This window comes from Zonotrichia leucophrys, chromosome 3 (genome assembly GCF_028769735.1).
Source record: "Zonotrichia leucophrys gambelii isolate GWCS_2022_RI chromosome 3, RI_Zleu_2.0, whole genome shotgun sequence".
Classification (NCBI taxonomy): Eukaryota; Metazoa; Chordata; class Aves; order Passeriformes; family Passerellidae; genus Zonotrichia; species Zonotrichia leucophrys.
The window spans coordinates 58,363,825-58,390,949 of record NC_088172.1 but is presented as its reverse complement, the minus strand read 5'-3'; the positions used below and the strand labels follow the sequence as shown (position 1 = coordinate 58,390,949).

Here is a 27,125-nt window from a genome sequence, read left to right as displayed (position 1 = left end):
ATATACTTCTGCAGTATCAGCACAGGGCTGTTCACCTCCACACCTTGCTGGATGCTGATGCAAACTTGTAGATGGGGGACAGGATTCAGTTTGTGTCCCAGAATGCAGATAAAAACATCATGGAAATTACAGACTTTCTCTTCCTCTGAATCCCCTTTCCTATACTTACTGGACAGAGAAAATACTATGAAATATACATAAAAATGCAAGAGGCAATTATAAAAGTTCTCACAGTAGGAAAACCATTTTCTTGAAAGAAGGAAAACTTTTCCTTCTTGAGGAAGAAAAGCTTCCTTCTCCTTTTCCTTCTTAAGAATTTCCATCTTGAAGACCAATGATATTTGCAGCATCCCAGCAAATAAAACTTTCATATTAAACTTCTGTGAAAGACAACATAAAAGTAACTGAAGTTTGAGTGCCTGGGATGGTGGAGGAGGAAGAGCACAAATCAGAAAATCATAATCAAGTACAGAGGCTTTAATTCTTTGCTCTGTTAAATGATAACTACTACATAGGAAGTTCAGAATGGACTTGACCTTTACCATAAAATCCTACAGTAAGTTTGTTTGCTGAGTGATGGCATTAAAAGAATGTATCGGTGTGCTTTGTGAAGGAAAAACAAGATCTCAAGTTTAACATCCATCAAGTTACATCTCTTTATTTATGCAAGAAGTTCATTTAGAATTCCATAACCTAACAGCAATGACAAGGACAGCTTGTTTGGAAAGAGAAATTAATCTGAATTTCAAACAAGCTAGTTTTCTAACTGGCAAAGAATCTCTAAGGTCACATCAGCTGTTTCACTGCCCTAATGTCTCAAGCCATGAAGTATATCTGACAGACACTCCCTGAAGGGAAGAAATTGTTAGTGTTGAGGCATCTGGCAGAAAATGTGGAATAAATGCACAAGACAACAAAACAAGTGTTAGGAACCCATTGAGATGTCACTAAACAAATACTAAGGCAGCACGTACTGATTAGCAATGGATGGATGACCTTCTGGTCATCATTCTTCTAAGGTACCATTCAAACCATCAGCTTCTTTGTTCTTCCCTGAAAGCATCACAGCAACAACTACAGCACATGCAAATCACTTACAGAAAAGCAGCCTTTCAATCTTGATTATTTTGTATTTTTTTATCACAACACATAGTAGCTGGAGAGAGTAGAAAGAGAGTAACTGTGAACAGCAACACTACCAAAAGCCCTCAGGGGTTTTGGAGCTCAGACTTAAGTCTCCTCTGATTTTACAGAAGGCACAAGGACTTCAGAACAAGAGAGTAAAAGTTTTTGCCTTAAGGAGTGTGGGACTGGGGCAAAGCAGAATGTGTAGAATAAGTGATGAGTAGGCTAAAGACACTCATTCTTCTCAGAGATGCCAAGTGACAGGATTAGAATCAATGTGAGAATTTAAATGAGAAATTCCTCTTTAAAATAAAATTTTATTTTATTTTTAATTACTGTCAAGCTGGTCTAACACCAGAACAGGTTTTCCAGCAAGACTGTAGAGCTTTTTTATCAAATTGGGCATGACCATGAGCAACCTGCTCCAAGGTCTGAGCAAAGGTGTAGGACTACACCGTCTTTCAAGGTCACTTCGAACCTTACCCATTCTGTGGTTCTGGGAAGTTCTATGTGAAAAAATGGGTTAAGGTCAAAAGCACCTAGAGGCTTCTGTAAAAGAGATGCTTCATTTTCAAGCATGAGGTTGCAACAGTCACAAGATGAAAGGATTTTTGTGATGTTTTTGAGACTTTTTTCCCATGTATTTTTATCAAATGACAGGAAAATCTAGGTTCTGAAATTAATGCTTTTAACAGATTAAAAAAACCCATTGCCCTTTAACTTCCAATACTCTCTTTTATCTGTTTGCTAAGTGAAAGTGTGGGTGGAAGAGATATAAGGAAGTAAGAGGTCAGTGGGAAATAATGAACAGAGGAGGACAGCAGTGCAGGCAGTAAAGAATCAGGAAAAGAGTGAAGGGTGATCAAGAAAAGAGCAATTGTGCGTGGAGAACGGTAACGCCTGAGAAAATGAAAACACTGCACTATGTGATAAAGCCTGGGAGGAGCAGTCTGTGCACTGTGTCAGGAACAGTCAGTCACTGAGGTGACATAGGCCAGGGAACAGAATTTGAGCAAAAGCATCCTCAAACAGATGGACTGAAACTATGCACAGGCAGCCCTAGTCTGTTAACTCTTTAAGTGAGGCTAGGGAGTAAAGGGGATTATGAGAGCTTTCCTGGGTAAACTGATGGAATAAGACAAGATAGGGGGAAAAATCAGCCAGTTGCATAATAGAAAATAGTGTTTGCCTAAGCATAGGACTTCACTGCCATTTCAAAAATATCTTATGGTAAAACACATCTCATCTGATTTTGTCAGGAATATGATTTTTCCAACATTCCAGCCTCTCTTGAATTTGACAAACTGCCAGAAAGGTGGGGTCCATCAGAGTCCTATGTTACTATTTCCAATTACCCTTTTTTTTATTTTTCTTTATTTGCTAGAGCACATTCTATCACATTCTCGTGCTATAATCTCATTTTGGAGAAAACACAGACCCAAAACATTCTGTGTCAGCTGCTCATGTCCAATTTAAATACAGCAATACCATCAAGTCCCGTGGGAATGCTCAGGGTACTTATTTATGTAAAAGTGTAAACTGAGGCCTACCACAGCTTTGATCATCTCTCCACTCTAATATAGGGATAAAACATTATCCCTATGTATTATCCCTGTGTATGCCCCAAGAGCAGGCAGCAGAGGAAAATCAAAGTAGCTCACAGAATCACAAGTTTACATTTGATGATACAGGAATATCATTCTATGTCAAAAGAGAAGGCTTTCTGCGTTTGATACAGTGTAAAAGCCCTATCTGAAATCTGAAGTTAAACAAGACATCTGTGATTCTCTAACTATTGGAACTGTTAAAAAATTCAGATATGGACAGAAGAAGTAGTATTACTTCTTTAAAAAATTCTAGATATTTGACTAAAAAGATACAATGAAATTGTGACAGTAGCCTGAAGGACAGAAGGGTATTTTTTAAAATTGAAAATACAGAGTCTTAATGTAGTGTAAACTACAGAACTGCAGAACCTATTAAATGTCTTAGTACACTGCTTTACTTTAGTATTTTGGTTTTAACATTTTTTTTTTATAATTAAGAATATAACCTTTTTTGCAGGGGATTTAAAAAGTTAAGTCTTCTTGTTCTAAGTAAAGGCATACAGCAGATCACAGCAAATCCTTTTTAACAGTGATTAACTTTAGTGTGTTTTAATTGTGGCTGCAGTTGTATATGCAGGCTAAAAGCAAAAAGCTGTACTATCTGAAAAATGCAAAATGTAAGATTGCTGCGTAAATTTGTTTTAATAGAAATGTGATTAACATTCTTCACGAAAAGTCAGAAACAAGACCACAAGCTGATGTAAGATGTCTTCTAACTTGTTTTAACCAAATAAAAATACATTTTCTTCTCTAAATAATAATAAAAAAAATCTACAACAGTTTATAGTCTCTGACTTCTGAAACTCATACAAATTATATAAATTATTGTCACACTTATGCCATCATCCATATGCCATGTGCCACAGCCCTAGCCATTTGAGCTGTACATTTTCTGATATAATTGTGCTTAAAACAATAACCCAATGAAATGAAAGAGCATCCTGGTGGACAATCTGACAGAAAGTTCTTGCTCCTTAAGATATTAAATAAAAGAAAGCCGTGATTTTGGGGATCTTGTGGCAAAGTACCATTGAAAACAACAATGCTTTAAGTTTCAAGCAAAGTAGTTTCCCTGTGTGGTGGGTTGACCCTGGCTGGACAGCCGGTGCCAGCCAAAGCCACTGTATCACTCCCCTCTCAGCTGGATGGAAGATAGGAAATATAACAAAAGGCTCATGGGTTGAGGTAAGAGGCAGTGATCACTCACAATTGCTCTCATGGGTAAACAGATTTGACTGAAGTAAATTAGTTTAGTTTACCGCAAATCAAACTAGATAAGGATAATGAGAAATAAAACTAAATCCTAAAAACACCTTTTCCATCCCCTCCCTTTTTCTTGAGCTCAACTTCACTCACAGTTTTCTCTACCTCCTCCACTCAGTGGTGCAGGGGGATGGGAAATGGGGTTTGCAGGCAGTTCATCACATATTGTCTCTGCTGCTCCTTCCTTCTCATGGAAGGACTCCTCACATTTCTCCTGCTCCAGCATGGGGCCCTTCCCATAGGAGACAATCATCCAGAAACTTCTTCAATGTGAGTTCTTCCCCTGGCCTCCATGAACTGCTACCGTGTAGCTTCCTTCCATGGGGTGCAGTCCTTCAGAACTGACTTCAGCTCCAGCATGGACTCCTCTCAAGGTCCCAAGACCTGTCAGAAAACCTGCTCCAGCATGGGCCCTTCCATGGGGCCACAGGCTCTGCCAGCATGGGCTTTCCACAGGGTCACAGACTACTTTGGGCATCCACCTGTTCCATGGTGACATCAAGTACTGGGTCTCTAGGAATGACTTCAAGTATTCCCCACAGATTAGACTGAACAAATCTTTGTTCCTCTATAATAATTAAGGAGTTAGTACAACTCAACAAACCTGACACAGTTTAAACAAAACTCTAGAGCTTGGAATAGCTCATGTTTTTCTAGTACTGCAGTTAAGATAAATCAGAAAATCCTATACTGAAAAGGTCACTGTTTGTGTCTGTTTCCCACATATTTTTCTAAATCAAAGGTTTTGGGTTAATGAGAATAGGGTTTCATGACTAGTTTAACTAACCTATACACTTCTGCATGAACTGCAATCCCATTTCCCACTACCAGGAAGACACTACCATTTCCTTCCTCAGGCCAGTCTTCTCTCAGTTTTCTTGTTCTGCCTGGATCAGCTTTCCCAATCCACCTGCTCAGTTTTAAATATCACAATACTCTCTCCACAGAGGGATAGTGAAAATGCAGTTTGTAGCGCAAAGTAAGACTAGCATTCTATTAAAGTGCTAATTCTTTTCCTCAGACAAATGACAGAAGATTAAAAAAAAAAAAAAAGACTACATCCTGCAGGTAGTTTTATACTGCTGGCCTCAGTAGTAACAACCTGTATCTGAACCAGTACCATCCTACCGGTTTTAGAGTCATGTTCTTCCTACATTCATGCAGAGGTTTAGAAGATGTTATGTGCAAAATAAGGAAAGTGCTTAAATATAGCAACAGTAACTCTTCAAGTAAAAGTTTAGACATTCTTGAAAATAATCTCATAGGATTATATTATCAGTGACAGGACCCAGATGAGATTCATGCAGTCGTGAGATTCAGGCAGTCAAAAAGTTTGAGTTTGGTCTCCATTTTGCTGTTGAATCTAAACACTAAAGCAAGAAAAAAAATCCACAATCCACTACAACTGGGGAAACTTTCTGTGGAAGTAAAGCTGGTATTGACATTTGTGCAGCTTCAAATGAAGTTGAAACAAAGACAGTACAGCAGAGATTAAACATTGAAAATGTGTTTACAGTCAAAATGGAGTTGAAGTGATTGAATAGGAAGATTGTGATAGTTTCAACTCTCAAGGAAAGTCAGGCATTGAAACAACTTTCCCAGGGCCATACATGGCTTGAGGTTATGACTACACCACATGAACACCTAAGCACTGTGCTATGACCTTGCTTGGAGAAAGACACTGGCTTAGAAGACATCCTAAGATTCCTTTCATCTGAATTATCTAAGGATTTTAAGCTTAATAAACTCAGTTTTGGTTTATGCCAAGCCTTGCTGTGGTAACTTTAAATAATTCTTTAACACAGCACACACTAGAAGATAAAGTTGTTTTCAAATGTTAATGGAAGTATTTGAGTATAGGGTGGAACATATGAGAGGATTCATGTTCTCAAAAGCATACACCAACACACAAAAGATGCCCAAATATATTTATTTAACTCTTTAAAAGTATGTTACTCTTTAGAAAAAAAGACAGTCTAAGAAATCTCAGTACAGATTAAAGTATGTCAAATCCTGCATATACCTAGTTCTGATGTTTACCTAAACATCAGCACCATCAAACCCAGCAAGGTAAGACTTCTGAAGTAATGAGGTACCAGGACAGAAGAAACCCTTAAAATGAAGAGGAGCTTCAAAGCCTTTGAGCCAATCAGAGCCAGAGTTCCAGAACACATTCAAGAACCATGAAATATCTCTAATCCTTTTGAACTTCATTTGCTGCCAAAAATACATGAGTGTTATAACAAAGAAACATAAGTATCTCAGTATACAGTTACAAACTGGTAAGCCAGTTCCTTAGTTCAAAGCAGTCAAAAGAGTTCTAAAACTGACAAAGAGCTTGGGGCAGAAAGGTTGACAGACTAGCATGAACCAATTAAGCTATTTCCCTCAAGACCTCTCTCCTTGCTCATAGTATTCTGAACCATCTCTAGACAGAAGAAAAAGTTCATCATCACAGGACAGTAAGATACTTACTTTTGGTACTCTTGGTAAAGTTTTCAGTGTTAGTGCATGAAAAAGTTACTAGATGCTTATTTCTGGATGTGCATAGGGGTGAGGTTACTACAACTATGTGCCAGCAGTACAACTTTATTCATTAATGTGTTTCATATGTAAAGTTTTAGCTGAAAAGATTCAGCCTTAAATTGCTGAAGATGCATTTTTATTAGTATCTATAACAATGTCTTTCCCTTGTTAAAAACAATAACAACCATCTTGCTTTTACTCAGTAGTAAAAGCCATCTACTTAACTCAATCTTAGTGATCACACTAGGAAAGATATCTCCCATCTGTCATTGGCCCCTTCAAGATTTCTGGGAGGTGTTGATCCAGGAGAACTAGCAAAGAGACAGATCCTCATGGTGGGCATAATAAATAGGGACAATCGTGCTGGTGAGAAGACTCACGTGGGACATAAGTGGTGACAAAGGAATAGTTTACTTTAAAGGTGCAAGAGTCTAGTCACCTAAAAGTGAGTCCTATTTGGAATGTAGCATATGTCCTAGAAACAAACTAGACACTGAATGTTGTCTTTGTTCCTTTTAGGAGTGTAAACACTACCTTATGTTCTCAAGTAAGAAGACACTAATCAGACTTAGATGCAGACACTCAAGCAAGTGGAATGATAACTCACAAGATACTCAGTTTCATGCTAAACAAGAATATGTAAACACCCAAATGAGTCACCAATTCAGATAGTACCAGACACCCCATATGGATTGTCACATCGCAGCACCATAGCAGCATTTCGATTTAAAGCAAAGTCCTGCTGCTCATCCCATCTACTGAACGGTGGTTGCATTAGCAGCACTGTGATTTACTCTCTGCTTTCAATGGGTCTAGGTCCAGTTTTGGTTTCCCCACATCATTCTCTTCATTAGGAAAGGTTTTGTAATTGGCAAGGATGTTTTCCACCAAGAATCGAGCAGCTTCGTCTATGTTGATGTTGTCCTAAAAATGTTGAAACAAGGAAGTCAGTGATATTTTTGAAACAGTCACACATCCCTATTAACAGTCACACTTTTCTAAAGCTATCCAAAAAGAAAATAATTCTTCAGTCTCACCAGTAGAACACAGTTTAAATGCAAGAAGTCATTGTTCACCTTTTTTCTGAAAAAGTTAGCAGAAAGGTTGGACACAAAATTATTCATCCATATTACAAGCTGAAATCTGATTTGAACCTAGTAGGCAGTCAGGGGAATAAGTGTCACCTGCATTTGGAAGACTGACAAATGTCTAAGTGCATTTCTGCATCAGGAAAGATCCTAGGCAATTACATCATCTGCAGTATTGTCCTACCTTTTGGACCCTTTTTCTGTTTCTGATGGAATTTGGATGCACTCATCTTTTCCACGATCCTCAAAATCACAACAATTTCCTAGTGCCCTATCTAGCTACTCTACATGTTCTTGTGCATACTTTGAAAAGTCCCTTGCCATACACCCTAAAGAATGTATGTGTGCAGGATACTTAGAGATGTACTTTGCCAGAATATCCCAGTTTCTGAGGGTCCAAGCTGGCCTAGTGCCAAGGAGTCTCCAGCCACAGGTTTGACCTGTTTGGGCCATCTGGTAGCACAGGGCTGCCATGTTTGGAATTGCTCATCTTTGCTTCCAAAGGAAATACCAGCCCAGTATATTACTTATGACTGAAGATCCAATTATCACTTCCAACAGAGAGGCAAAAGCAGATTAATAGGATATCCAGGACTTAAAGCCATAAGCTGTTTTGGTATACTTAGAAAACAAGATATTTGTCCTAAATTTTTGTTATTTCATCTACAATTCTTCAGAGTTCTAAACAAGTCAATTAATGCCTAAGCCAGAACTAATTGCCTGGATTTTTCTCTGCAGCAAGAACCTTGTTTTACACTGTCCCATCTTAAATGCCACCTAAAATACAAGTTTGCCACTAGAATGTCACATTAGATTTTCCCCCATGTTACTGGCATTTATTTTTAAGCCATAATGCAGTTTATACATAGCAGTATTACAGGCAGGTAAAGGTTTGGGGAAGACTTTTACCAAACCAAAAACTTGATATTCTTTTTGAGTATAAAGAGCCTTAAAAACAGAGCTTTTAGTAGCAGATGGGTGAGTTTGGAAACACCTTTTCAAACACAAACAAATTGTTAGCTAATTTAACTAATTCCTTTAACTGTGTATCCTTCTCTTAAAGTAAACAAAGAACAACTTGTTACTTTGTTTCTTAAAGTTTTCTTAGAGACTCTTTGCTTTTTAAGAGATGTCTAAACATCACTGTGTAGCACTTCAGCAGCTGAAGGAAATAGGCAAGAGAAGGGAAAAGCAGGACCTTGAGGCCTATCTTACTTTATAAAGGATTTATCAGCCAGACCAGTAAACTGGTCTGTCAGCCACACATTCCTCATCTAGAGGAGTCCTTCATTTTAAGAACCAGTTGGGCTTTAAGGAAATACTGGATTTCACTTCCAACTAAGCTGCTGCCAGTTTAATCTGTGCATTGACAAAACATCTGTAAACTAAAACTGTATAACAGATTAAATTAATCAAAGTTAACTGACTAAAGCAGCTGTCTTTCTTAACTTAAATTACTATATAGAACAATTTTTTTTCTCCAGTTCAGTCTTGACATTGCCTGATAAACTAGAAAAGTGCTTTAGCAACACTGTGGGTAGGTAATAATGAGTAAACAAATAGCTTCTTCACTTCAACTCTTGCTGTTTCTTACATACAATAGTGACAACAGAAAATGCCATTTAAAAACCTGCACCTAAAGATGACCTAAATTTTTTGGGGAGCTTGATCAGCATTTAGCAGTGTTAACATCTAAAGAATGAATGATCCTCACATATGCAAGATGAAAAAGCTTATGAAACTCAGATAATCAAGGTTTCCAGATAGTTTCAAGATGCTTTGAATTTGAGATAACTTTTCATCTAAACCAAATATGCCTCATCTTCTACAGGAATGAAGCTAGCCAAGACATGAATTCAAATTTCACTGAATTTGACTGCCACTTCCTATACTCGATAACTTTATTTTCTACATGATAAATTCACCCTTCTCATGCCAATATTCAAGAGACTAAAAATAATTTTCTATTAAGCTTACCTTGGCAGATGTTTCAAACCATCCAACAAAGCCACCTTCTCTGCAGAACTGGTCCATTTGAGAGGGATTCTGGCTGCCATCTTTCTTCTGGTCACACTTGTTTGCAAGGAGAACAGCAGGGATGGGGCTGCCATTGGGAAGTAGTACTTTACTGTCCAAATCATGCTTCCATTTTGAAACAGCCTCAAAAGTGGAGCCTCTTGTGACATCAAAGACCACAAAAGCACCAACTGCCTCTTTGTAGTATACTCTGGTCATATTTCCAAAGCGCTCCTGGCCTGAAAGAGAAGACAGTCACAGAGTACATTTCTATTGCAGCACAACCTGTATTCAGGGTAAACAGATTAGTGTATCAGCTTAATCCATAGAAGTTTGGCATTTGGGTCTAGTCACCTAGAGCATAAAACATTTCCTTCTCTATCTCACCTAAGTTCATTGTAACAGCTATTATTTACACCATACATGACAAGTCAGATGCTTAAACTAGTTTGCAGTCCCAACCACGACTTCGAGTTTTTCTTAAAAAACCCCTCAAGTTCTACACTTATATAGTCAACTTATTTGTTGAGTAGAGTTGTTTGACAAGTAATGCCTAAAAACACTACCAACACAGCTATACACAAATCATTATTTCATCAAAGAATACTTATATTTTAATCTAGTTGCTTCAGCTAAAGATTTAGCCTTTTGCTAAATGGTGAGCAACAAGGGGTTTTGCAAGCTCCTAGGCTAACAGTCTTCAAACTATCTTCTGAGGAAGCCACCTATATTATAGATTTTTCCTTAGGGACAAGTTCAAAAGAAGCTGCTAGCTTAACAGTTCTGGCTAAATCTGTTAACTTGGACTTCATTTTTTCAAGTCTAAGATTTACTCTGGATTAATTTTCAACTATAGAAGTTCTACAGCAATCCCAGGATTTAAAGCAAGAACAGTTAAAGTACAATTATTCGCAACAAAAATCAAAGGGAAAAAAAATCAATTGCCCATAAGCAGAGAAAACTCAAAAAAAGCCTTTTCTTATTAAGCACAACTACTTTAGCCAGAATACTTGAAATACAGAATTAGAGTGCGCCAGCTGACACTTTCTTCTGTTTGAAAGGCCAGACTATCACGGTGTGTTAACATTTGAGTGTGTCTAGCAGTATCAAGTCCTAGCACATTGTTTGGAAAGTCTGGGCTACTAAAATAGCTTTCTGCTTGCTTTGGAAATCTTCACTGGAAAAAGCAGTCCCTGAACTCTATGATTTAGTTTTACAGTGTGTCTTCACTTGAGCTTTTATCTTTTCATGCATATGAGGTTTAAAAACAGCCAAAGGAAGAGCTGTATTTGGAAATCTAGTTGTTCTCTGTTTATAAACATTCAAGTCCTCCTTTGATTAGCAAGGACAAACAGATGCAAGGACAATTGGGTGTGTTATCACCTTCTCAGAAAGAGACCAAAATTCAATAAATGAAGTTATCAAGACATCCTGCTCAGCAGTGTTCTTTTCCAGCTCATTTGCCTCATTTTAATGTCTGTAATTCAGAGTATGATTAGCTCATTCCCTACAGACAGTTTCAGAAAAGGTTGCCCAAGCAGCTACTATAATGACCTGAAAACAGCAACAGCCACATTAAAGATCCAAAGAACTATAAAGAAGCTGACTTTATTTCTGGCTGTTCACTTTAAACTATGATGCTGCAGAAAACAGAATCACTACCCAGCATATTCTTCAGAACAGAGCTTACACATTATTTTTTTCCACTATATCTTGTGTAAGAACAAGTATGATCCAAGAAGAAATCTCTCAACTCCATACTCAAAAGTTAAGTTTTAAAGCAGCACTAATGCCACGGACTTTAACACCATGCAACAAGCTAGGCACCAAGCCTGCCTCTCTATGACAGTGCCTCTGGAAAAGCCACACTGCTAACAGAATTCTCCTAAACAGAGTACACAAGTAATTCATATTGTCTTCCTAGGCTGGGCTTTTATGCCTAGAAGAGGTTTTTAGAATAGCCTTACCAGAAACTATACCATTGACCACTGTTTCCACTAATCAAGTACTATTGAGGAAGAGTTAGATCAGAAGGCTTTTACTACTTCTGCATGTCAGTGGTGTCACATTTAAAGAAACTCCACTTGTAGAATGTAGGGATTTTGGTTTTGGGAGTTTTGGTTGAATTTTTTAATGGAGTTCCACACAGTCAAATTTAGTTACATTAAGCCAGTCACTGCACAGGGCACCACACAAGTTTTGAGGAGCTCCTTCTCAGCTTTTTCATTTGCTGAACTGTCAGTTTCACCACCAATTCCTACCACATGGGGATACCTTGGACTACACAAACCCAGTATCCAACACAGGGAGATATCCCTTCACACTAAAGGACAGCCCCACAAAACAAACAGGGTAATCTCAAGGTCTACAATGCCCTGTACCAACCTCAGTCTTCTACAGAAAGAGTTTTTCAATTCAGCCCTGAAATGGTCCAGAATTGAGCACCACTTGCTGTTATTTACATGAGACTGAACAGGAATTTGAAGCAGCAAGGAAAATGGTCCCATGAGTCCTTGCTATTCAGTTGCTTGAGAGCTGGGAGGCTTCCAGGCTTTACTTAAGACTGTTTTTCCAAATATTTGATGAACACTTACATAAGAAAATTAAGCTGTATTGATTAGTTGCAGGAAGGGTTACTAGATTGTTACCAAAAGGAATAGACAGAGCATGATTACTACATAGGAAAATTAAGGTATTTAGGAATTGCAGAAAAGATCATCAGGCAGTTACCATTTCTCAGATAGCTGTGCATGCTGCACATAAACAAGGCTGCAATCACTGAGCACAGTGAAGGACATTACCATCGACTGAATCCCTTCCTACCTATTGCTCTTCCATCCAAAACAGCTGTAAAGACAGAAACAGTTGACAAGGTGGCCAGATGAGCCTCCTATAGCAATAACCATTCCTGAAACATGCACAACAGCACATTTAAGGTGCACAAAAAGGTGAAATTAGTACAGTGCTACATAGGGCTTCCAAAGCCAAAAAGTGACAAAGCATAGCTCAGAACCAAACCTGAGGAGTCCACCAAAGGTAGCCTTGTACTGTGGCTGCTCACAGTGTAAGAAGACAGCAGTCCTGCTAGGAATGGAAGTCAGCATGGAACTGTATGTTGCTTAGTATTCTATAGCAGCCACAGTATAAATTAAACCATGGGCTTTGCCTGTCCACAACAAGCATTTAACTCTTATTTCCAACAACTCTTACCTCTCTTGTAGTATGAGTTTTAGAGAAACATCAACATATATGGTTTCACAGTTTTAATTTGGGTGAAAGTAGAAAACTGATGTGCCTATCAGCAAGAAAGCTTCTATTTTTACTTACTAGATTAAAGCTTTATATTAGGAAGATTCGCTATCTCTTACCCTTAAACACACACAAGCTCAACAACCTTGGAATCTTAGAGATTAATGCCTTTAATATGTCAAATACCACCCAATATGAGTATTTCCCTTTTCTAGAGTAATCCAAACCAGGTTATTATAGAGCTGTTTTCACCTCTAGAATTCACATCCACTAACAATAAACCTGACCTGAATACAACCTTGCCAACTGCTCTTTCATCCTGTCTAGAACCTAATGAAGATGGATATACTGTATTTCATCCAAAGACAGAAGCAATAAAACATGGCCTGCCCAAGAGGTAAGAGTTTTGTTTGGTAAAAGGTATACAGCATGAGGCAGGAAAAGAATCCAGTTTAAACTGAGTGGACTTTCTTTATAATCATGTCATTACTGAAAAAGCGCATGCTGACCTTCTTGTCTAGGATGCAGAGCATTCTAGACAGTTGTTTGAAAATTTAACAGGAATTTCAGACAGAGCTTTTGCAAGGCAAAAAAACCCAACTACAAAACCAAAACAAAAAAAACAAAACAACCAACCAAACCCACAAACCCTCATACAGAAAAAAACAAACTACAAGACACTAATCCTCCAAATTCTCAAGGCTGAACATAATTCTCTTTGTTCTTAAAACTAAATGTCTCAGCTTCTGTCATGCACAGTTCAGAGATCCGTCATGCCCCTTCCTCTGTCCAGCAAGATATTTGCTAGTCATTTCTCCATATGTGACAATTGAGCTGTACAGAAAGTGGATCATACCCCCAGAGAAGAAAAAGGCTAAAAGTGATCAGATTAAACTAGACTTAAAATCCCCAGTGTGTATACCGTTAGAAAGAAGAGAGTAGGAAGATAACTAATTGCTTAGTACAGCAGTAAAGAAAGGACATCCCAAGATTAATCATTCTGTTATTTCCAGTGACTAGGCATAAATCTGATGCTACTAAAGTACAGTTTTCAGTATTTCAGGTGTAAATGAGGAGCTAAGATACAGGACAGTCACAGGGATCGGAAGTTTAATTTGGAAGTATGGAAGTGATTTCATGTAATGCAAAACTTCTGCATTCTCTAACCACAGTTTCCATACCAAAATGACTCAGCACCTATCATCACCATATTTTCCAGTAATTGCAACAACCTTAAGTGAAATATTTGCACAATGACACACATCAGGAACTAATTCACCTCCCTACAGCAGCGCCACAGGAATAAAGTTGACTTTAAAACTGCATTAGAACTTGGGAGCTATTGTCACTCCCCAGTTTATATTGTAATGGGGGTGGAATGCAAGTTAAAAACTATATGAAAGAAATTGTGGGCTGTAATTTAAGATTAAACATTAGAAGCTTTATAGTTGTCCTTTACTGCAAAAGGTAAGTTACCATTGCAGCCTTGCCTTTTTTAAAACGATTCTAGAGCAGTCTCAGTGTAAGACTAGCGTCTCAGAGAAACACTAGTGTCCTGTTTATTACAGTAGCGTGACCTACTATTGTAGCAGTTCTTGTGGATATTTAGCAAAAAAGATACCCTAGGCTCCTATTATTTCACTCATAATTTCAACTTTTAGCTCCTCCTACACAATGGGAATTGGAGGCAGAAAAAACAATTTAAATGTACAAATGACTGCTGGATATGCACAATAATGAGTTTGTCAAGCTTCCTTCCCCCAGACTATTTATTATATTGATGAGTTGATAGGCAGTTTATATGAACTAATAAGTGAAAGCTTTTTTTTTCCAGAAACACCTGAGTGACAATTTCAACTCTCAGTGAAGTTACTGTCACCCAGTGTGATAGATTTAAACTAAATCCCCATCCAAAATGGCTGGGAACATAGTTCAATCCTCTAATTGAGTTAGAACTACTGTCACTTTCAAAACATGCCCTTCAAGAGCCACAGGCAGGAAAAGACCAGACTCTGGATGCCAGCTGGATGTTTGGCAAAATACAGCAAATACCCACAACTGCCCTGAGGATGAATCTCCCAGTTCTCCAGACATCTAATGCACATTTCAGCATTACCAGGGTCAGGTGTGAGTTGACTGAAGTTCCTTTTTAGAGAGGTATATAAAGATGTTACTGGCAAGTTACCACTGCTGACAGCTATCCCTATCTCCCCAAACCAGCACATCTTGTCCCAGAACTGTCCTACCTAATTAGATTGGATCTGTTATTCTGCAAGAAGTAGGTTAACCAAACCACTATCAATATTACAGCTCACATTCAAGTGTGCCTGCCTGCTGTTTCCCATAGATAGTAGCCATAGATTGAGAGCAGACAGACTACAAGACTGTTAATACCAGATGGCTCCCCCCTCCCCAGTCTTATCCATTTAAGATAAAACTGTAAAGTTGCCACAAGTGAAAACCATGGAGGTGTTGAACTATGCATTTATTTAATGACAGACAAATTTGCAGATGACATCAATCTGAGTGGTGCAGCTGGCATATCTGAAAGATAGGATGCCACCCAGAAGCACCTGGACTTGAGAAGGGAGCCCATGGGAATCTCATGAGGTTTAACAAGACCAAGCACAAGGTGCTGCAACTGGGTTGGAGTCCCAACACAGGCTGGGTAATGAACGGACTGAGAGCAGCTGGGCCAAGAAGGACTTAGGGGTGCTGATAGATGAGAGGCTGGACATGAGCCAGCAATGTGCACTTGCAGTCCAGGAAAATCACTTGTATCCTGGGCTACATCCAAAGCAGCATGGCCAGCAAGGCAATGGAGGTTGATTCTGCCCCTCTGCTCTGCCTTTGTGAGACCCCAGCTGGAGTGTGGTATCCAGCTCTGGGATCCTCAACATAAAGACATGGACCTGTTGGAGGGAGTCCAGAGGCAGGCCATGAAGACCATCCCAGGGCTGGAGCACCTCTCCTAGGAACACAGGCTGAGAAAGTTGGGATTGTTCAGCCTGAAGAAGAAAAGGCTTCAGGGTGACTTGAGGCCTTTCAGCACCTACCTAAAGGGAGCCCTACAAGAAAGGCAGAGAGGGGCTATTTACAAGAGCAGGTACTGACAGAACACAAGGAAATGGTTTTAAATTAAAAGTAAGTTTGGATAAGATATTAGGAAGAAATTCTTCACTGTCATGGTGGTGAGGCCAGAACAGGTTGTCCAGAGAAGCTGTGGATGCCCCATCCCTGGAAGTGCTCCAAGTCCAGGTTGGGTGGAGCAACCTATGGTCAAGTCCCATGGCAGCAGAGCTGGAACTAGATGATCTTAAAGGCTTCTTACAGCCCAAGCCATTCTGTGATTTTATGGCATTAGCAGCTCTAGCAGATGTCAAAAACCTGTAAATGTTAAAGAACATCCAGGTTGACTTTTACTTTCCACCACAGAGGAAAAAGTGTCATTTGTGGTTCTGGTGACAAACACAGGCTAAGAAGTGAGAATTACTAGAATGTTATATCTTCCTGTATGAGACAAGTACTAGAAATAACCTCACTGACTGCAGTACTTAGTTTGACACATAAAAGCAGCCTCAGACAATTACAACTGCTAGTGCCCTTTCTTACTAAGGGCGGTATGGGTAACTTAAGTGACCACTGGATGGACCTCTTCCCAACATTAACCCTCTCCCAAATGCTTCAGAACAGTCTTCAGGGCAAAAGCCAGTTAATCCCTGTTCAACTGACTCACACTTTATTGTAAGAGACAACCTTTGATCCCCTGGTTATGTCTATATTAGAAAGCTGCAGGGTGCAGTTGGAGCAGTTCTGTTGAACAATGCAGTTTCAGAGGCATGACACTGACAATATATACTGTACACACACTGTATGTATGAGACCCTGTAGCCATTGAAAAGTTACTGATGAATATCAGCTCAAGTGCAGCAGTATTTTGATTATTTAGACCATATCACAAAGTATTTCCACATGTTCACAGAAGTCACTATTTCATTCTGAAATGTTAGAAATGTTAGTTTGCTTTGAAGTTCCATTTCCCAACACAGCTAGTTCCTAAACTAACAATTTGTTAGCTACATGAGACTTCAAAACCAATGACTAGTCCTTCCATTCACTGCTTGCTATCATTATACTTTAACACAGGGCAGTCCTGTTCACCACCTGTGAAACAGCAAGAGCACAGAGATGGCAAGTGCTGGAAGCTAGACCCTAGATTTGCACCAGGAGCTGGGATCACTGCTACCAACCTAACAGAAAAGGCATGCCATTCTCTCTCACAAAGACAAAGTTTTCCCTCAAATAATTGCACAGCCCTCCCTGGGAATTTTACAGCAAGACAAACTTTTCATTACTGTCTGTAGTCTTGGGCTAATCTAATTACTTAATTATCCAAACTGACTACAACAGCTTAGTGTTGTGCCCTTAAGAAGCTGAGAGGCAACACCCTGCACTTAGAGTTTAATGGGCTTTGTCCAACATCATATGTGTTTTATGCAGCAGTATGACAGTCATGTTTGTATACGAATCCACCTGGTTTTTTTTGCATCTTTGCTACACAGCAAGTGAGAGACAGTCCCTGTTTAAGCACTAGATTTCAATCCCCAGAAAATCAGAGTGCAACCAAGCTAAAGAATTTCTAACTAGCTGTCAAATTCAGCATGTATAGAACAATTCCCCTGCATAAGTACTCAAAGAGGTTGACATAGTCCAATTAGCGCCAGCAACAGCATGAATTGGTACTGCCTACCTTGCTTTAACAAGACTTACCCAAACAAGTAATCTGCCAGAGTTAAGCTATTTCATGCCTGCCACCCTCTGATCCATATTCCTTGGTATGCTGCCCTGCAGCCAGAGCTACACTGTGTGCTTCACAGTGATGCTGCATGGCACTACAGCATTTCACTGCACACAGAACAATTCCAAAGTCAGTTTGTCTCCAGAACAACTTTATCACGAGACTGAAAAAATGTTAATCTCTAAAATGGTCAATGTGTCATAGCACATTGTGTGCGATTGGAATTTTGTATCAAATTGCTGCCACTTTGCTTTACCCAGCACTCTTAGCCTGGGAGCACTTAAAGAACAAGTTCCCATAAGCTGTTTGCAGTGACATTCAGAGACTACCTCTCAACCTATTATTTGAAAAGCTGCTAAAATCCATACAATAAGGAATATTTGTTTTCATTACCTGCTAATGTAGAAGCCACCGCTGCTCAGAGCTTGCCAGCCTTCTCTAGACAGTTAAGACATTCCTAAGCAAGCTCTATAAAGCCCTAAAATCCCTCCATTTCTCAAAGCATAATCACACTTCATTTATCCTCTTTTTGTGTCTCTATAGCCAGAAGAAATCTTTGAATATTGAATACTGTACCACAGTAGCTTGAGAAGCATGCTGTGCTTTGTAGTCACTGCTTACTGCTGGTCACGCTAGCTTTAACATCTGCAGGAATTTCACAAGAGGTATCCCTTTATTTCCATGCAAAAATATAAATAGACATGCCCTTCCTGCAAACTGCTTCTTTCTAAGTGTGGTGTATCACACTTCTGAACCTCTGAAGCAAGTATTTGGAGGGAACCATTTACAGCAGACTACAAAAGCAAAGCAATGGTTACCACTGGAATTCATGGAAGCTATGTCTGACAGCTGTGAGACTGAATCCAGTGGTCTCACTCACCACTGAGAGGAAGAATCTTATTTCTTACAGCATGCTAATACCTTTTCTGGAACCAGTCAGCTAAGATTATTTTCTTTGCTTTATGTCATAAGTTGAGAATTACCCCTTTACAGCACTTGCCAACTCAAATTGTACTTGTGGATATGCACTTTGGTAACACCCTGTCCTAATGTGCACCTAAAGCAAACCAAACTGGTAAGAGGCAAAGCGGAGATGTAAATAAGGTTAAGCACCAAGACTCTGAGGCTGCAACTTCTGAAGATAAAAGGAGAGTAGATAAAGCTTGATTTACATTCATGTGAATGCCATACATTAAGAGAAAAGTGTATATTCAACATTGCTTGACTTCAGAGACCAACTGGTGCAGACAATGTGCTTGACTTGTCAAACCAGCTTAATTTCTGATTACTTGAGTCAGTATTATATGAAGGGCAGGAATTTAATACTTGCCTTCAGAAAAGTGGGCAACCCACATGAGATTATTATTTCTGCAAAGAACTCCAGTTTTATAAACTAATCAAAAAATTAGTTATGTTGAGCTCTATGTACTATTTTTCCTCCTGTCTACTCTATTGCATGTAAGAATTTAGGTACTGTTTGCCTTTAAGGTAGATTTCCCCTGTCTATTTGATGTATACCCACTCAGCCATCCCTGACTCTGTATCAGAGTACTAGGAAAGAGTTTTTATTCTGATCTTGTAGGAAGCACAAAACTTCTGAGCAACTGCTGTGCAACATCTGAGCCTTAAACTGCTGTGCAATGTCTGAAAATAAGGCTGAACACCATCTATTCCATAGTGAATAGATGCTCAAGCACAAAGTGCATTTCCATTGCTGACAGAAATTAGAAGTACCTGTAAGATAAATACACTGAACTCTATTTTAAGCCTGTACTGGATCAGGTGGTCTTTTAGGATCACATCTTTAACCCCATTTCTCATAGAATACCTTGAAATGCCTTATGAGGAAATTCTAAGCTAATTTCTAAGACAATCGAAGAACATCTGCCTCAATTCTCCCATTTAACTGAACTGTCCTGTCTTGCATAATCAAAATTACCACACTAGACTATCTTACAACACCAACGTCAAGACAGTAGCATTTTCCATATACTTATGGAATTTAATCAGCATAATGGTTATAGGCTTAGTTCAAAATAACATATGCAGTACTTGGAGTGGCTACATAACATAGTACTAAGCAAAAGAACCTTTGCCATTATGAATGCTTTGGGACCCGACTGATAAGATGTGGAAATTCCTTCATTACACCAACAAACACACCTCATACCTTGATAACACTTGATTAAAAGTGTATTTAAACAGGACTCCCAAAAAAGAAAACATGTAGAATCTGTTTGTATTCAGAGATGTCTGAAAGTTGGAAAAATACCAAAACCCCAAGTTTAACACATTCAGAACTTATTTTGATATTTAGCTGTAGAGCTCCAAGCACAGCAAGTCATTCTGAAGTGAAAGCTCATAACCCAAATCCAGCTATTCCAGAAAAGTCATAAGAAAGGACACCGACACAAGATTTCCCACAGAGGGATGGTTTCTAGAAAGAAACAAAGTACACCTTCAGTGCTGTTTCTTGCCACTGTGTTCAAAATCTATGTGAGCAGGCCTCCTACTTCCCATCTCCAAACTTAATCTGCTAGTCTTGCATGTTTCCAGTAAGCATAACCCTTAAGCAAATTTTCTCTCATGAGCTTTATATTTAAACATGTGTGAGCAGGAAGCAGTCAGAAATTAAGTCTTTCACATCTCTATGAGTCTGAAGACAATCACATACAAGATTCCCCAGGCCTGACTGGGAGCTTTCTGACCTGCCTCAGCTATAAGCAAAATGATAGCACTCCTAACCTCCACCTGAAGGCTGCTCCTGGAACCTCCAACACTCTATAAACCAGGAAACAACCTCAGAAAACTTAAAAGTTTCCTGAAAAAACTCTGAGCTCCAAGTTCTGCATCCATTTCTGATATGGTTATTTATATTCACTCATTAAGACTATAAATAGTGGTGAGAAAAAAACCTCCACATTTGAGGGAAGGTTACGCCTGGATTGTCTTGCCTCCACCTTATGCTCACTTGTACCAGGCACATAGCTAAGCAATTTTTTCATGGTTTTTTTTTGCAAGAGTTGCCATTTTAATTCCTTTAACATGCATTGTGGCTAAGGACAAGTTGTAACAAGAATATCTTAACTACTTTAAGAGACTGCTGCCTCCAAGTTCTCCACACTTAGGAGAGACTTCCCTGCAAAGCAACTGAAGCATACATGCCTCTGGCACAGAGCCAGGTATGGATGCAGAACAGCAGACGTTTTCTGCTTGTTTTTCTATAGACTTTCAGGGATGCAGTAACATCACTTAACACTTGCTTTAGACCTTATTTAAAAAAATAAAATCAGTCCATAATTCAAGACACAAGCTAATGCCCCAGGTACACAAAATCAACTTGGCAGCCTCTATGACATGCCAATGGCACAAGTGCAGACCAGCTGGAATACAGAGCTGCCTGAAACCAGGGTTTTCACATGGAGGTAAGCTATCTCACATACTGTAACTGCCTGGATGCCTTTCAAAGTCAACCATATCCATGGTTTCCTGTACTCTCTCCTATTTCTCATCCTGTAGAAAAGTCTAACAGTTACTTAAAAAGTTAACTTGCTCTTAACATCCACTCACATATCTTAACACTTACTTGTCTTCATACAGGAGACGGGTTATTCCCACTCTTCCTCAATTTAGTATTTAACCAAAATATTTGGTCTAATATCTCCATCCTTTTGGGGTCCTGTATATAGTTATAACAATTTATAGTTCAGTTCCTCTCAAGGAGGCATGCAAGATTTTAGTAACAAACTTATATACTACATGCTGCTTATCATTCAGTTCTTGAAAGCCTGTAGAGCATGTTTACAGTACCAAAGTACAATGATTCCTCTTCTGTTTGGCCAACTTCATAGCCATACTCTGCCAGTTAAAGCATTACTTCAGTTTCAATAAATATTTATACAAAGAAGTTTTGATAAAATCCTGGAAAGTAGAATGCTATTACATAAAAGTTAATTTAGAATTCCTCAAAAAAAACTTTAAAAACAAATTCATCTAAAGTTGCCATTAGTGACATTCTTCATGAGAAGCCAACCTCAAGCCACTATCTATGCTCTTTACCACACCTGCTCTCCAGCAAACTGCACTTCACACAGGCTGATGTGAGTGACAGTGATAGTCAACATGAGCACAAAAGCAGCAACTAACACAGTTGCTGGTTTTACTAGATTAGCTCAAAATTTTCTATGAAACCGAAAATCCTTTAAGTGCTCTTTCAATATCACCTGACAGCTTCATCAATATGCCACACACATCTCCTAGCATTCTGTGGTCAGTGCAGTGCTCACTAAAACAGCACGTTCTTCAAGTAGGAATCTCTACTGTTTTGAAAGACCATCAAAACACTTCCCTATCATTAAGATTTCTTTACTACAATGACTCATTCCTGCATCCTATTTATGTTGCCAATCATTTATGCTCTTTGATCAATGTTTTAACACTTTCAGAAATTATGCAGAAAGATAATTTTTCATTACTTCACACATCAAAACAAAAAAGGCAACAAAAACCAAAAGCCAACCAAACAAAAAAGCCAAGAATAATGCCTAAAGGCAGCTAAAGTTCCTGTATGAGCACACATATAATCTGTTCATCTCCTTTCAGAATGCTTCTTTCTTTATGCTGCAACCAAGATAATTTGACAGTGACCAATCAGTCTTACTCTCAAGCTTTTTCATCACCTTTATTTAAGAAGTTACAACCTGTGTCTAAAAACTAAAACACCTGACTATCTCTAAAATACAAATGTCTAGGTACAACAGTAACCTTCCTCCCTCTTCATTATTTTACATTCCTTCTCCTTTGATGCTGCTGCAAGAATTTGTACTACTTTGTACCTTACAAGAGGGCTATTTTCAGCAGAAGAAAAAAAAAGCATAAGCAGTGTAACGTGGTCATGCTCTATTTGACAGAATTATCTAATCACAAAAAAAAAGACCCAAAACCAAAACAACCTCAGCAAGCACAAGAATTTGAAGTCATCCAGTAACCTACTGCATTGCAATAAACAGCACAACATTGATCATTTTTCCTACAATCAAATCAGAAGCCAGGATAGTATCTGCATTATGATCTTTAGCTGATGCATGAACTACAGGGTCAGTTCTTATCATTGACTTAGGTACAAAACCTTAGCTTGCATCAGCCAGCTCTTTAAAGAAAGCTTCTTACGATGAACTGTTACACACAAGCTTTGATCTAGTGAAAATAACATCCCTTTCTATCCTTAAGGGTTAGACTTTAATTCAACAGCCTTTTTAAATGCATCAAAATAAATTCAGAATGCCAGCCCTACATTGCTTGCAGGGAAGTCACATGTAACATTACTTACCATAAGATTCAGATCTCTTCAAGAGATCTAAAGCCGTTTGTCTGCACACACCAGCAGGCAAAATTATCTACGAGCTGTTGAAAGCCAGAAGACAGCTGGGCTGATGAGTTAAAAAGGAATGACTATCACATGCTCAGACACTGCTACACTTCAATAAAGCACTTTAGAGAATGGTGTCTATGATTATAGAAGCCATCTTCAACCTGGTTCTTTAATAATAACTTCAATATAAATCTGTTAACATCCACAAGTATTAAGAAATATTCCTGATTGTACACATAAAGAGCTGCAGAACACACTCCCAAGTTGAGGACTTCAACAGCTTTAAGACCATCAAATACCCTTACAGACACTAAAACACTCTTTATTTTACTAATTAACTCTCAGATGTCAAAGGCTATAGGAGTACAAATTGTTGCTGTCACACTGGCTCAGCACAACCCAATCAAAAATCACCAAGATTACTTCTCTTCTTTGTATTGTTTCTTCCTTTTTTTCCATTGGGCAAGCTTCCCCCAGCCCTTTGGAAACAAAATACCTTAAACCAGCAGATTAGACTAAGAGTTTGGAGTGCAAATTGCAGAACAGTTGTAACTTCCTTCTTAATTTCTGCTAGGGGAAGACTAGTCAAGGGTTTCATACAAAAGTCTTATAAAACAGGAAAAATATTTCAGTGACAGGAAAAATTTTAATTCCTCAATCAATTTAATTCTTCAACCAATTTACCACAAGCTTCTAGGGATTTATCAGCAGCTCTTAACTTAGTCTTCAGCTATCGGTGTCAAAAATACTCCAAGGGCAATAATCAAGAATAAAAAGTACTGTTTTCTGGATCAGGACACTAATGCATGGACGCATTGATAGAACTTGCCAAGCTGTAAATAGGTTCTGTCCAAACTTTGTGACAAGTTCAAGCTAAGTTTCTGCCTATCCTGTTGAAACAGATTGCTTTGGCAAAGCACACAGCCTACCCAAGTCTGAGCAATGAAGGGCTGAGAAGTCAAACACAAGGATGGCAGCCTGCCAAACCCCAGCATGCCAAGAGCCTCCCCTCTTCAATCTTTGGAACCCCAGGCTCGCTAAATATACCCAGGGGACTGCAGTAGCTTGTACTGATACTGATAATTGAGTCACAGAATGTTAAAATTGACCCACAAGAGGAACACATCAGAAGAGAAAGCTTGCCAACATCTTACTTGCTCTTCAAAACAGCAATTAGAAAATATTTTCATTTGCCCTGCAGGCCAGCAACAGAAAGATCCATGGTGTATTTCAGCATATGGCAGTACGAAGGCTTTTTAGTTTGAGGAATCACATTTGAAGCGTTTTAGAGCAAAAAGACCAGGAGCTGAGGTACAGCTGGTCTGTCACAGGGTTACAGCAGCCACATGCCACACTTCCTCATTTCTGAGCTTCCACTGATAAGCATAAAGTTAATGGAAACAGTAACTACCGGCTTTTTTCCCTTGCGTCTTCCAGCAGTGTAAGTTTAAACACTAACATTTGAAATCAAGTCTGCTTTGTCAGATACAAAGAGATATTGTGAGGGTGGTAGAAAGAGATGAGGGGAGCTGCAGGGTAACACCTGGGCTGCACACAAAGCTAGAAATGCAATACCAACCAAGGTGATTACAGAGCTACGAGATAGACCTTTTATGAGACCACGGCAAAACGGAGATTGTTCTGTGGCATTTCACTCCACAGCATAAGCAAAGTTAACCATGGTAGGTATACAGTCTGAATCTCAGAAACAAGAGATGCTGAGGAACAGGTTTGAATCATATATAGGAAAGGAATAATGCATTGTTTGGACAAGTAGATGGGACTTTTCTTCCATGTGCTCAAACTATGTTTCTAATTCACAAATTTGTGATTTGAATATAGAACTAAGCATAACAGAAGCTCCACCCCCTCACTCAATGCAGCAGGGATGAAAACTACTTTTAAATTAACCAGGTGACTTCAAGCATGCAAAGTTTAGGCATTCTTCCTTTGAGGACAATTTTAGCTGTTTGAGTTACCTTCAACCTGTAAAGCACGGTGCATTAGATGCATTACAGAGCCATGAGCCTGAATTTATTTCAGCAGCAGCCATAACCAAGGCCACCACCACGAAGACAAGCAGGTCAGGCAGAGCAGTATGAGCAGGAACAGTCCGGGAGCCCTGGATCCAGCAGCGAGAGCAAAGCAGCTGTTCGAGGACTGCTGTAAAACCCTGGGCCAAGCCAAGAGCCCCACAAAGTCTGCTAACGGGAGAGGCAAAGCCCGTAAAAAGTGAAAAACTTCACTCCCAGGTCAAGACCTCCCTCTACTTACACCTCAAAGACGAGAGTAAAAGGTTGCTTATAACAGGGGTAAGACAAAACCAAAGAAGAGACATTTCCCAGCCCAAGCACGCTTTTCTCGGCAGAGGCCGTGTGCCAGGCCCCCGACAGCCGGGCTCCCAGCGCCGCCCGGCGCACCCTGCGGGGAGCAGCCTGCCCGTCCCGCCCCGTACCTGCGATATCCCAGAGCTGCAGCCGCACCAGGGTCTTGCTGTCCCAGTTGATGACTTTGAGCGCGAAATCCACGCCGATGGTGGCCCGGTAGTGCTGGGAGAAGAGCTGGTGCACGTAGCGCTTGATAATGCTGGTTTTGCCCACGCCCAGCTCCCCGATCACCAGCACCTTGAAGAGGTGCTCCCGGCACTCCGGCACGCCGCTGCCCGCTCCTGCCCCACCGGCCATCCCTCCCTCCCGTGGAGTGCGGCGGAGAGGCCGGGCTGCCGGGGCCGCGGCTCTCCCGCTTCTAAACTTTCCCAGGCAGCAACTTTCCTGCAACTTTCCCCAGCCGGCTCCCCGCAGGTCCGGCCCTCGCCGGGCGGGGGAAGGCGAAGCGGGACAGAGGGTGGGAGGGAGCCGGGAGCGCCAGCCACCACCTGACTGCAGTCACAGGACGCGGAAACTCCGCGGGTTTATAGCGGCCCGGGGGAGGGCGGTGGGAGGGGCGGAGAGAGGGAGCGGCCCGCCCGCCCCGCCGCTCCCGGACACCGGGAAAGGGCCGGGCCGGGAGGAGTTCTCCCGCCGCCGCTTTGGGCAGGCCGGGCTGGGAGCGGTCGGGCAGCGCGGGGTGAGCCTCAGAAGAGGGCTCGGGCTGGGGAAGTGTCAGCTCTCTGTTCGTACCATTCTTTGGTACTTTGCTTCCAGTGGTGGTGGCGGCAGCTAAGTTTTCTCCCGGTGAACTCTCTGAAAGCACCCGGGTTCTCTCCCCGCCGTCCGGCAGAGAGTGTTTTACGGCACAGAGGCCCATGGGACAGAGGGCCTTGTCAGGATGCGTGGCGATGGCAGCGTTCCAGTGGCAGTGCTCGCTCCCAGCCTGCATTCCTAGGAGCCAGCTTGGGGAGCTGTAGGTGCGGGATGCTGGGCTCCGGCCCCCTCCCCGCCCTCGCAGGCCGTGCAGTGCGGCCTAGGGCTGGGCTGGGCTGGGCTGGGCTGGGCTGAGCCCGGCCGGGTAAACAGGGCCGGCAGTGCGAGCAGGGCCGTGCTGAGGCTCCCGGGGTAAACAGGCCCATGCCCAGGCGGCAGCAGTGGCACAGCTATGGCTCTGCGGAAAAGGCTCGGGTGAGCAGGGAAGAAATCACCTCATCTGCAGGATTGCCATCAAACACCTACAGCTAAATTTGGTTCCCTCCTGTTGCTAAACTGATCTAAGAAAATATTTTTTTTTTCTGGTTGTTTTAAAAATTATCCTAGGCAGTTATAGAATCGTGGAATGGTTTGGGTTGGAGGAACCTTGCAGATCATCCAGTCCCGACTCCTCTGACATGGGCAGAGACACCTCCCGCTAGACCAGATTGCTCAAAGCCAGGTCCAGGGATGGGGCATTCGCAGCCTCTCTGAAACAGACACCTTGTAAGAAATCAATATAAAACGAGTTTCCTGACCCTAGGACCATGTAGTACCATGGGTGCTGACTACAGGTGCTGGGGAAAAAATAAACATCTTTGCTAACATATTCTCCAATTTAAACACACAACCCCCGGTGTCTGTGCCAGTAACAAGAGAATGAAGTTGTGTGGTAGTGTCTCCATGCTGTAATGTTTGTTTATCATGTAAATACATAAACAGAACTATTTTGTGCCACAG

The 27,125-nt window shown here is 40.5% G+C and overlaps 1 protein-coding gene across 1 annotated transcript; it reads right to left on the bottom strand.

Moving 5' to 3' along the window:
- Positions 1 to 5,911: 5,911 nt before the first annotated feature.
- RAB32 (RAB32, member RAS oncogene family) lies at positions 5,912 to 25,922 on the bottom strand. The gene is made up of 3 exons (XM_064706971.1): positions 25,499 to 25,922; positions 9,587 to 9,864; positions 5,912 to 7,445 (listed from the first exon to the last, which is right to left on the bottom strand). Exons 1-3 carry the CDS (start codon positions 25,725 to 25,727, stop codon positions 7,296 to 7,298), a joined length of 657 nt encoding a protein of 218 aa, XP_064563041.1. The 5' UTR covers positions 25,728 to 25,922; the 3' UTR covers positions 5,912 to 7,295.
- Positions 25,923 to 27,125: the final 1,203 nt, after the last annotated feature.

What these genes read in the sequence shown, in the direction of transcription:
- RAB32 (XM_064706971.1), bottom strand. Translation starts at nt 25,727, where the DNA reads ATGGCCGGTGGGGCAGGAGCGGGCAGCGGCGTGCCGGAGTGCCGGGAG. An exon ending in GCAGCTCTGGGATATCGCAG is followed by an intron (nt 9,865 to 25,498) that starts GTACGGGGCGGG and finishes CTTCTCTTTCAG; the next exon opens with GCCAGGAGCGCTTTGGAAAT. An exon ending in GGTTTGAAACATCTGCCAAG is followed by an intron (nt 7,446 to 9,586) that starts GTAAGCTTAATA and finishes CAACATTTTTAG; the next exon opens with GACAACATCAACATAGACGA.